The sequence below is a fragment of the Ruditapes philippinarum genome, unplaced genomic scaffold (assembly GCF_026571515.1).
Source record: "Ruditapes philippinarum isolate M1 unplaced genomic scaffold, ASM2657151v2 ctg1638_1_1_1_1, whole genome shotgun sequence".
In the NCBI taxonomy this organism is placed as follows: domain Eukaryota; kingdom Metazoa; phylum Mollusca; class Bivalvia; order Venerida; family Veneridae; genus Ruditapes; species Ruditapes philippinarum.
The window spans coordinates 131580-143918 of NW_026865446.1; the positions used below are offsets into that span (position 1 = coordinate 131580).

Genomic DNA, 12339 nt, shown 5'->3' on the forward strand with positions numbered 1-12339 from the left:
AAAATATTTCAGTATGCCTATTAAATTTTTGGTCATAAAATTTTCTTACTTTATGACTTCTATATTAAAAAAAATAAACTTCTCTGAGCATTTAGACGTTGATTTTTCATATTTTAAAGTGTAACGTGCGTAAATAACAGATCATAGATTAATAAAATTTGCAAGTTAAATATAAGTGAAAATGAGTTTCCTTCTTGGCCATGTTTATGCACTATTATTAGTTTATGAATCGAATAACATACATAATGCAACACTTTATTTTTTCCTTTCTTCAGCATGAATTGAAACTTCAACTGATAAAGCAACAGATAAAAGGTTTGTTTTTGTATTTTAATTTGAAAAAAATGAGAGCTTAAATGTTAAAATATTAAAGTGACATTATGCTCATATTTTCATCGTCAAGTTGAACTAAATTGACAACATATTTCGAAAGATTGTCTGTTATAATGGTGACTGACCAACACTCGATATTGGAAAACGTTTTGAATAGAATATATATCCTGCCTTAAATATAAAAAGACTGCCCACTCTTTTTATAAATTGACTGTTTCAGGTAAATTTTGGTAGATATTCAGATATTTTAAGGGGGCAACGTGTGTAATTTATCGTTCATGCGAAGTATATTATAAAATTGTAAGGAATTCAAACAAAATGTAAACTTGTTCTGACTTTTACCTGTTTACTCACTATATACCCTTGTATGGACATAATGTCACTTTAAAATAAAAATAAATATTAGAAATAAAACTTTCAATACGCATAATTAATATAATGTTTACAAAATAAGTTAACTTTATATAATTATAAATAAAATGATCTTTTTAAGGTATTATGACCCTAATGGGCACTATCAGGAACTAAAGAAATGACATCATAGGTCAGATGTATACCTTAAAGTACGCCTGTATGCAAAATTTGAACAAAGTTTACCGTACGGAAATCAAGTTATGGCCACATTTCTGAACTCAAGCTAGGATGTTATGAGGGCTCTTTTTTAGAAATGAGGAACCTTTAAATAATCTGCAATAACATTCTAATGAAAAATGTTTTCCCATGAATTTTTGGTAAGAAACAAATAGTACCATTCAGCTAACAATCCACATAAGCAAAATTATGGTTTCTACTTAAAATTTATGAAATCTGTATAAAAATGTTACCCTACCCCACCCATTTTTACCACATGTCTGACCATTTTTCTACTTAGGGAGCCTAATTCAAAAAAATCTTAAAATTTACCCAAATGAGTGCCTGTTTTCAAAGTTTCCCTAAATTTTTTAAAAAATATATTGGTTGATCTTGTAAAATATGAAATACTTTTACCGTCTAGTTTTGTTTATATTACACTTTGAAAATATCAGGTACCATATTTATTACTAGATTTAGCATAATTTAGCCAATAAATACCTATATAAATTAAAAATTCAAAATTAAACACTTTTTCTGTTCCATATGGGACATGAGAGATACATAAATAATGTTAAAAGAAAAAAAAGAAAGAAAAAAAAGTTGACCCTTCTGGGGATTGAACCCATGGCCCTCATTTTCAATGTAGTTAACAGTAATTCTAACCTATTTGAATACTCTTCAACGCGGAGGTAATGCATTAGGGTGAAAAAATGAGAATTTACTAAGATAATAAGTTTTTACTATACATTGGCTTAATTATATTTAGAAAAAAAGCGTTTATATTTCTGTATTAAGTAATGCTGGTTACGGAATGATCAATAAATATAACGATAATTTAGTACGATGGTAAATATTAGAAAGTTTTACAGACATTTACAGTGATGTTGCTTTTACCACAAACAATTGAGTGTCGGTTAGAAGGTTTATCTTTTTCATTACCGTCCATGAAAAAGCTCTATCAAACCGAGCCTGGAACATTTTCAATTTTGTCGTTTTGTGCGTTCCTGTGGGATTCTTAATTTCTCTCTATTAGAAATAGGCCCAAAGCTGTATCGTTCCATTCATTTATGCATGCTGAATTATTTGAACTAGATGAAATTATTAAAGATTAGTTACATAAATCTATTGCCATTTATGTATTTTCTTGAATTGTGTTTTATTCACAGATCAAGAAAACGAGCTCCGACTTATGCTAAATCTTAGGTATGCAGGACAACATAAAGGTATTTTACCTATCATATTTGATGTCTAATCAATAAATATTCTTGTTTTTTTTTTAAATAAATGACAACAGATTTAGAGTCGTACCAGCTTTATCTGATTTATTTCCATGAATGCTTCAAAGTCAAAAACAGTTCTTTTAACTTTTCCTTGTTATTCTTGTATAAAAATTGCGCACAAGATGTACGTTAACGGAGACGGAAACGTGCTTGAACAGAAACAGTCACGAAAGTATGCTCGTTTTTGATTTGCATGACTTAGCACGCCTTGTAAATGATGTATTGTACATGTAATGGCGACTATTTCCATAAAAACGGGACGAAACCGGTGACATGACTATAAAAATTGTAAGTGAGGATTTATCTAATTAGACGTATACTCTTATTTAAGAATAGTGCGTATGTGTTGTTTTTTTTTCGTGCATTTACACTTGCAGGAGCCCTCGGACATAAATATTTATACAAAAAAAGAAAGAAAAATAAGTTCCAGTAAAAAGTCAAATATAACAAAAAACTCAGTCCATGAGTTAATTCATTGAATCATTTGCCAATAATAATTTGCTGTATTTTTGCGGGCTCAGACTTTAAATGTACTCTCTTGCTTTCGCAGACGTCAATGCGCGTTTAAACGTACATGAGTCGTAATCTTGTGAAATTTTCTTATTTTCAGAGGAATTTCTGTTTGAACTACAAATAAGCGTTATTGCTGAAAATGGTGAAAAAAGTCTCGACGGGAATCAACGAGTTTATGATGTAATGAAAGACTATATCCAAAATGATGATGGGTCTAATGATACACCACTCAATCACCTCCTGAATTACATCAAGGCCATAAATAAATGCCATATCGTTGATATTTCTTCCACTAGCCAATCATCAACAGAAATACACATCCAATGTCTCACTTCTGAGGCGATGGAAAATTTTCTGAAGGCTATCAACAGCAACAACTTTCAACAAGTACTGTTTAAGATTAGACGATGGCTATATGTGCGATATGGCATTAAATCGCACGACATAATAGCTAATTGCTCATCAAATGCCATAGAGAAAGCAAAGCAACGTCTTCGTAAGTTTAATTTTTATTATATTCTTTATATGTAATAATAGTGGTTTCTACGCTAACCGGTGTATTTACAATTAGCTTGTGTACATTGATTGTACTCATTGCCTGATTAAAGCAAAATCAATTCAGATTATTTCCTTTTGGTCAATATCGTTAAGATGTCTAATGATTTATTAAAAAACTGTATATAAAAGAACATTATACGTTGATATTATATATATTTATATATATTCTGTAAACTCAAAGACATGTACGGATTTATGAAAGCGTTTATTTCTATCTTCAGACTTTACTAACGTCAAAGACATGTACATATTTATGAAAGCGTTTATTTCTATCTTCAGACTTTACTAACGTCAAAGACATGTACATATTTATGAAAGCGTTTATTTCTATCTTCAGACTTTACTGACGTCAAAGACATGTACATATTTATGAAAGCGTTTATTTCTATCTTCAGACTTTACTAACGTCAAAGACATGTACATATTTATGAAAGCGTTTATTTCTATCTTCATACTTTACCAACGTCAAAAACATGTACATATTTATGAAAGCGTTTATTTATATCTTCATACTTTACTGACGTCAAAGACATGTACATATTTATGAAAGCGTTTATTTCTATCTTCAGACTTTACTGACGTCAAAGACATGTACATATTTATGAAAGCGTTTATTTCTTTCTTCAGACTTTACTGAGGTTATCAGAACTATGTCTTGTGCCGAGCATCAACATACACAGTGTACTCTCTATTGTCCTGACCATGACACGTTGTTATGTACAGCATGCAGGGAATCAAGACATGGGTAATTATACATTTCTCACAATAGGTTATTTAAAGTGGTTAATGTGGAACAAAAAGTACCACATTAAACAAACGAATTTAAAAGGGTGCGAAAATGACAACGTATCAATCAGAAACATTTAAAAAAAATTTACATAACTAACTTGTAAACAAAATATTTCTTGCTGACATAAAATGTCTGTGTATTTCTGAAATACATTTGTCATTGAGACATATTTTATTACACGATTGTTGGTAAAATATGGTTAATATTTAATAAAAACAAAATTGCCAGCAATTAAAGTTAAATATCTTTGAATAATGTTAAGCATTACATTGAAAAGACAAAACAACTTTTATTGACACTTTTATCCATCATTTAACCGTATTTAAATAATTCAAATTAATTTGTTAAGTAAGACGAATGAACTATAATATAGTAATCAGCTTTGATTAACATTTAACTGCAGGCAGAATTATAAGTATTCTTGTTAAAGCGATTTGTCGAAATCACATTTGGTCTACACTGAGGTTCAGGTATAGTGAACGAATTGACCAGTTTGTCGTAAAAGCAGACAAAGAAACTAACAAAATATTTTCAAATTCCAGATTTTTTTTATGTTTCTTTTTAATTTGTTTAACAGTTAACTTTCATTTAGAGCAATACATAAATTCCTTTTCATCTGAATGTGTGCCAGTTATTTATTGAAGGGATTATCTGCTAGTTTGTCTTTAGCATTGAAATATTCTAACATGCTTATTCTTATAATTCTAAGATAGTTTGTATGCAAACATATTAGCATGGATCTTTTCGTATATGATTAAAGAACAATATGAATACATTTCAATCATTATAATATCTTTTATCTTAATTCGTGTTATAGATTATTTTGTGATTAAGTTAATCATGAAACATGCATGATCTTTGTTTCATTCCATTTATTTTTATCTTGAGAATGAAAAAGTTATTGCTCATAATGAAAGTAACAATATACATTGAGTTTTTTTCTTGTAATTGCTGTTATCAATTTTTCGATATACATGCTATTTTCTTGAAACTAATCATATTTCTTTTATTTGGTAAACAAGCAAACTATTATTGCATGTTTATCATTTTAATATTTTAATATCTTATCAGTTATACATTTAGCGCTTTAAAATCAATGTGATGCACCTTTTAATCAAAATATTATATCAACATCGTTCTTTGTAATACACCCATACTTTCAATATGAACTAAGTAAATAACCGAGGTATATCGAGCGGAAAAAAATACGAGTTGTTTCCCTTATCTTCGAGTCCTATGCTAAAACAATACATATTTGACCGTTTAAAAACCGCTAGTTTGTTGTGATTATAAGTCCGATTTTAAGATTTATTACACCAACGGAATGCTTTGGCTCTTAGCTTCGTCACAGTATATACTTTAATACATCTTTTGACATCACAGTATTTAAATTACCTGTTAAACCAACCAACCATATGTCAGACCATTTTTACATACGATATATAGAGTGAGATACGCAACAAGTTATCTTTACTCGAAAAAGAAACTACTGATAAGAATAGCCATTAGTTACATGAGAATAGCAGCTAGTACATTGATTATGATGTGTTTGTGCTTTGATTGGCCCTTCTATTATAGGGCAGAAAAATCGTACAACAAAACTGAAAGTGACATCAATTCCCTGAACATGATCACAGGCGTACGGCACATTCCCATGCCAACAATGGTCAAATTATCATAAAATAATCACCCCTTGATAATCAAGAACAATATAACTACCCAGCACCCGTTTTCTATATAAAATATATACAAGGTATATAACTCGAAGTACTTAGCGTATTCCCAACACGATAAACATTTTGCTCTCGCATTTTTAACTAAGACATATATCATACTTTAATGTGTAAAATAGCACATTAGATATATCTTTCAGTAACCGTAACAAATATTGAGCCATCTTTTTTCTTTTAAGATAGATGAATACTCAAACGTGAAAAACTGCCTTAAAATTGCGAGGTCGACATGTTTTGTGCAACGGAATTTCCAAAGTCCACCACGAGTAAAAAGAAAGTTTTAACATTGAATTCCAACTGAAATATGCTATTTGTGAACGATATATGACTCTAAATTATGAATTTTAACTAAATTAAGTGAGTCGAAACTAGTAAAGATTACAGAAATATGTATTGTTTTGGTGTATTTTAACTAACTAAATTTTATCACATTCTTGTTTGTATAGATGATACCACCTTTACAGCACGTGCATTGAATTAGCCAATGAAAACCCTCCATTTCAGTTGACAGGAACATGGCAAACCTTTAAAAAAAAACATTATTGAAATTTAGTAAAAATGTACTTTCAAGTGACATTTAATATGCCACTATCGTGATATAATAACTTGAAATCAATGTTGTAACCTGCTTGGAATACTTTCTTACTAATGGGAAGCAACTAAACGTATGTTTACTCGTGGTAGATTTTGAAATGTGCGTGGCACAAAACATGTCGACCTCGCAAGTTTAAGGTCATTTTTCACGTTTGATAATTCATTGTTAAAGAAAAAATATGGCTTAAAATTTGTAACGGTTACTAAAAGATATATCTATGTGCTATGTTTACACGTTTAAGTATGAAAATATGTCTGATTTAAAAAAAATGCGAGAACAAAATGTTTACCGTGTTGGGGAATACGCTACGGCGAGCTTTATACCTTGTATATATTTTATAAAGTAAACGGGTGCTGGATAGTAATTTAGTTCTAGACGATAAAGGGGTGATTATTTTATGATAATGTGACCATTGTTGGCAAGGCAAATGTGCCGTACGCCTGTGAACATGATGAGTAATTCGCACGTTTTTGTCCAACAGTTTTCTTAGAGGTCAACACATGCTTGCTGATAATGGCCCGACAAAGTCCATAATGACCTGAGGACCGCAGACTCTCGATATCTGTGTCCCCAAATAGCAAGCAGCAACATAGTTTTGACGTCTTTAGTACCTTTCCTGGAAAAAAGGTGTTTAAAAGCCGCCGCTAATCTTGATTGTCGCCATTGGTTATCAATATAAACAAACATTTCGTCATTCGGTTTAAATAGAACTAGCAAGGGCGCAGACCTCATGCAGAACATATTCTTATATATAAACAAAAAACTTACATAATTATAATGTCGAACATTTTGTTCCATTATAATAGCTGCTGGTTTCTTTTTCCTCGCCAGGTTTTGGTAAATGCAACCGATATTTCTGCACGCTTTAAAAATGAATCCATACCAGAAATCAATAGAAATGAAGGGTGGAACTAGTTTTTACCCAATACATGTACATACGATTGTAAACGATTTTAATATAAAAGTATAGCCCGTTCTTGTACTTGCACATACTATAATAAATTGAAAGAATGTGTATGCATTTACCAAGAAATTATATCTAATATAAGGCCGCAAGCGTTTTCGTACATACTTTCAATTTTAATAATAATCCAATTTCCTCTAGCGGGCTTATACTTTCATAGGCACCGATGCCGCTTAAGCAGGAGAAATCATTGTAAACGGTGACAATCATTTGAATGATGAGATATAAATTACTAAATCAAAAAACAACAATAACATTCCAATAGTAATTTAAGCAAAATAGAAAACTTAAATTGTAATGTCACGAGGCATTTTAAATATATTGGTGGATATTACCTTCCATAGTTATTGTCTTTGTAAAAATGTTAACGTACTACACGCCCTTTAAACGTGCATATTGAACACTTATTGTTTCTACTTAATTTTATTTGAAGTTAACCCGTGAAGTACAAAATTACAACGTAAAACAGTTTACATATACACAACATATACACAACATATATACACAGACATCATATTTAAATATGAGCCATGTTATTAAATGTCTACTATTAATGTCATGCCATTTAAACTAGTGTAAAAGGTTTAAAGGCCAAAAAACTTTCTACTCAATACTAGATGACTGTATGGCTAGCGTTTACGATATTTATGATTATGATATATTTTTGTTGTATTCATAATCATAAAGATATATTGTGTTAATAAATAAGTTTTCCTATTTATACAGCACATGTCTTGGAATAAAACAAGTAACATCTGAAAGGTCTTACGTTGAACAGAAACGTCGTCTCGACCTCAAAAAATTCAAAGGAACTTATAACGTTAGGATAGGTAAATCTTTGATAAATAGAGACAACAACGATCAATTTCAATGTAGTGTAACTTGTATGTGTATGCTTCCTAATAGTGAGGTTCTTCTTGCTGATAAACGGAATAAACGACTTAAGAAATTGAATAGTTCGTACAAGGTAATAAGTCATTGTGATGTACCTGAATATCCCTATAACGTATGTTATATAGGCAACGATACAGCTGTTGCTGGCTTAAGAGATCATTCCGTGCAATACGTGAATTTGTCAGGTAATATAAACCTAAGACGATTAGTGAGGCTAAGTCATAAATGCCTCGGTCTAGCTTGTCACGGTGACACACTCTATATTAACAGTGGTGACACCATATACAAATATGACAATAACTGTGAACAGAAGAAGTCTCTCTATCATTATCGTGAAAATCTGCATATGTTCTGCAAACAGTCAATTTCTGTAAGTGACAATGCTGAGCGACTCTACTTCATTTCAAGTACAGGTTTAACTACAATAGATGCAAAAGGAAATCAATTATTAAGCGAACAATTTGACGGTTATGATATATATGATACTTGTATTGCTGGCGAAGGTATTGTTCTTGTATTAGGTAAAACAAACACTCTTCATCAGCTGGATTATACAGGCAAAAAGCAGCGGACTGAAAATAACATGACATTATGTCTACTTCCGAGTTCTATGTGTCTTGACAGACAACGATGTAGACTTATTGTTGGTTGTGATGTAGACAATATAAATGTCTACAAATGTGAGATCTTGCCAAGTTAGTTGATACAATTGTTTTGGTAATCCAAAACCAAATGAAAATGCATTGATAAACCACTGTTGATTATCAAACTAATAAGTTTGTAAGTTGGCTTACTTCTTCCTTAAGGCATTGCTTAACAGTTTGATGTCGCACTTATTTATCTTGAATGTATTTGTAATAACATGCATATTTTACAAAGCTTTTTCATAACAAAGGTTGAATAGTTACAAGTTTGAATCTGTTTAAATCAAAATCGAGATAATTTTACAACCGGACGCTATTGTTTAAGGGCCAACGAATGAATTGATGATTGAGATTGATTTATCCCGCATATTGTCATTTCTACTAATAGTCCTACACGCCAACTGTTTTATATCTTAGCAACAGGTTTAAGAAAAATATGCATTATGATATATAGCTCATATGAAAAAAGGAAACTTCATTCCAATTTATCAACGAAATAAGACACAATATAGGCATTTATTGTAAAGACTGCAGGATGAACTTAAATTAATGTCATATTTGATTTTTTAGTACTGTACAGTGGGTAAAAGAACTTTTCCGTACTTGCAATTTTGCTTGCGTCCATGTATTCATGAAGAAAGAAATAAACCATTCGAAATTAAAGATCCTGTAATACAATTTTTTATTGTTTAATATCATAAATATGATAATCAAATTAAAATTGATCTGCTTTGTAGGTTCCAAAAAGCATTATTTTTAAAAAATATTTTATATAAAGACTAAGTCAAATTTTTCAATAAGAAGTGAATGCATATAGTTTAATGATTACATATAATATATACAAATATTTGCAGTACATATTTTACATATTTTTCGATGTTTGAAAATTGTTTTATAAGCATAATTATATACATATATATAATTTCATTTAAGTGTGGTGTACAACCTCAATTACAATATACAGGATCTTCAAAATCGGTTTGACATGTTTTTATTGTTTGTGTATTTTTGTTGTTGTTGTTTTTTTGTATTCACCAAATTAAACAATATTACAGCACTATTTCCATATTTCATTTGTTATCATTATATAATCTGTTTGCTCATATTTTGTCATCGGTTTAGAGCTACATGTATGTCATGTTATGGTATTCGTCGTAAACATTGCATTTTTAAGCACAATGCCTCGTTAATCACTATTCTCCGTGACAACTTATCTCGGACACCAAGTCTAATTATCATTTTCCTTTCATCAATGATGTAAAAATTATGCATTATTAGAAGTAGTCGGTCGATTGTGGAGACACTGTTGTAAATATTTTTCATAGAGGAGTCCTTAATATATCTGGGTATATCTCAGTCTAAAAACCAACAAGAGCCGCCGTCAGGCGTGGGCCACGGTCGACTTGTTTTTCTTCTTCTTAAGTCAAACAAGAAATGTTTTCTTCAATAAAGTATAATTTGAATGAATCGGTTTTGTCATTTGTTTTCGTTTATCCAAGAAACAAATACCAACTTATGGAGAGTTATGCAAATTTCAAAATTTAACCTTTATGGTAAATGAATTATAGTCTGTTTTGTTATAAGCGTTCTATTGCAGAAGCTTAAATCAAGTCCATAAAAAATAACAAATATGGCCAACTGTGTGATAATTCACTTATTTGACCTTGATTAAGGTCAAGGTCAAATAAAACTTATTTCATATTTTGGTTTATTAATGTTTCCAAGTATAGACAATCCTTTTATATAAACAAACATGACGGTAGCAATAGCTACTTTTTCTCCAAAAAGGTCTCGCTAAAAATACGAACTTTTTTATTTCATTACAAAAAATATGTTCTTACATACGACAATGTCTACGAACAATGCTTAATGAAAATTCAAATCTCAGCAACCGTAGACACTCATCCATTTCTATTTCTGCATTATTTTTGCACATTCCATATGTAATTATTACCTGACTTGATATTTCGGGTTAACAAGGATGTGTAACTTGATAAACATTAAAGGTTATGACCTTCTGTTCATGTCAACGTCTTTATTATTAGTTTAAGTCACATCGACACTGTATAAGTCACATGTCTTGATTGATTAAGTAGGAATTAATTAATTAAATGTTAGAGAATGCATTTTGCATTTTAACTTGGAGTGTATCTTGGTATAAATCATTGGCATATATATAATGTACCTGGTTACATGTAAATCTCTGGTTGTTACAGTAACCAGTGTATAGTGTGTCACAGGAGACCTCCCTTCAGCAGTAAATATGAAAATTGCCATATAACAAATCAAGATACAAAAACATTAATGTTGTCATTTTAGTCCCCTACCGGTTTAACCGGAGGGGACTTAAGGTTTACCCTCCGTCCGTCTGTCCGTCTGTCCGTCCGTCTGTCTGTCTGTCAGTCCGTCAGCCCGTCCGTCCACAAAACTGGATCCCGCGATAACGCAAAATGTACTGAAATGTATTTTAATGAAACTTGATATATGGATAGATGGCAGTATAGAAATTATGCACGTCTTTTTCTTTTCTTCCTATGTTGAAAATTCTGGTTGCTATGGCAACTAATAGTCTGAAAATATGGCAAATTTAACACACAAACTGGATCCAGTGATAACACAAAAATTACTGAAAATATTTTAATGAAACTTGATATATGGATAGATGGCAGTATGGAGATTATGCACGTCTTTTTCTGTTCTTCCTATGTTGAAAATTCTGATTGCTATGGCAACTAATAGTTTGAAAATATGGCAAATTTAACACATAAACTGGATCCAGTGATAACTCGAATAGTACTGAAAATATTTTTATGAAACTTGAAATATGGGTAGATGGCAGTCTGGAGATTATGCACATTTTTTCTTTTCTTTTTATGTTGAAAATTTTGGTTGCTATGGCAACAAATAGACTGAATTTCAAGATGTCTGATTAAAATTGTTTAAGCTTTTTCACTATAAGTTCTTTATTTCTTAAGGTGTTTACTTCAAACTTTAAATATAAGTTTCTGGTCATCAACCACATCATATGTGACAAAGTTTACAACTCTAGCACAAATTAATCAGAATTACCTCCCTTGAACTTAGAATTTTTATGAAAAAAATGTTGTCTTTTTGAAATACCTTCTTTATTTCTTAATGTATCTACTTCAAACTTCATATATATGTTTCTTATTATCACTCAACATTTTTGAGAAGGTTCAATACCCTAGCAAGACTATTTTCAGAATTATGTCCCCCTTGAACTTAGATTTTTTTCGAGAAATTGGTATTTTTACTCCAACTTCTTTATTCCTTTAAACTTAATGTTCATAAATCTAGCATCTTTATTTCAAGAGTTATCTTCTCTTTAAAAATTTGCATTAAAATATGTTATATTTTGGTAATAGGGATGTTTGAAAAAATAACTTTAGAGTCTCCTTCAGTCTGTCTGTATGTTTGTCTGTCTGTTCATAAAAACTGTTT

The 12339-nt window shown here is 30.6% G+C and overlaps 1 protein-coding gene across 1 annotated transcript; it reads left to right on the forward strand.

Moving 5' to 3' along the window:
* Window positions 1–201: 201 nt before the first annotated feature.
* On the forward strand, window positions 202–9946 carry LOC132729054 (uncharacterized). The gene is made up of 5 exons (XM_060714792.1): window positions 202–315; window positions 2073–2129; window positions 2797–3195; window positions 3885–4002; window positions 8066–9946. The coding sequence occupies exons 1-5, from the start codon at window positions 225–227 to the stop codon at window positions 8931–8933; spliced, it is 1533 nt and encodes a 510-aa protein (XP_060570775.1). The 5' UTR covers window positions 202–224; the 3' UTR covers window positions 8934–9946.
* The last annotated feature ends 2393 nt before the right edge of the window (window positions 9947–12339 follow it).

Bases quoted from the DNA above. Each gene is read 5' to 3' on its own strand.
- LOC132729054 (XM_060714792.1), top strand. From the start codon at position 225: ATGAATCGAATAACATACATAATGCAACACTTTATTTTTTCCTTTCTT. The intron at 316-2,072 runs GTTTGTTTTTGT...TTTTATTCACAG, and splicing joins GATAAAGCAACAGATAAAAG to ATCAAGAAAACGAGCTCCGA. The intron at 2,130-2,796 runs GTATTTTACCTA...TCTTATTTTCAG, and splicing joins GTATGCAGGACAACATAAAG to AGGAATTTCTGTTTGAACTA.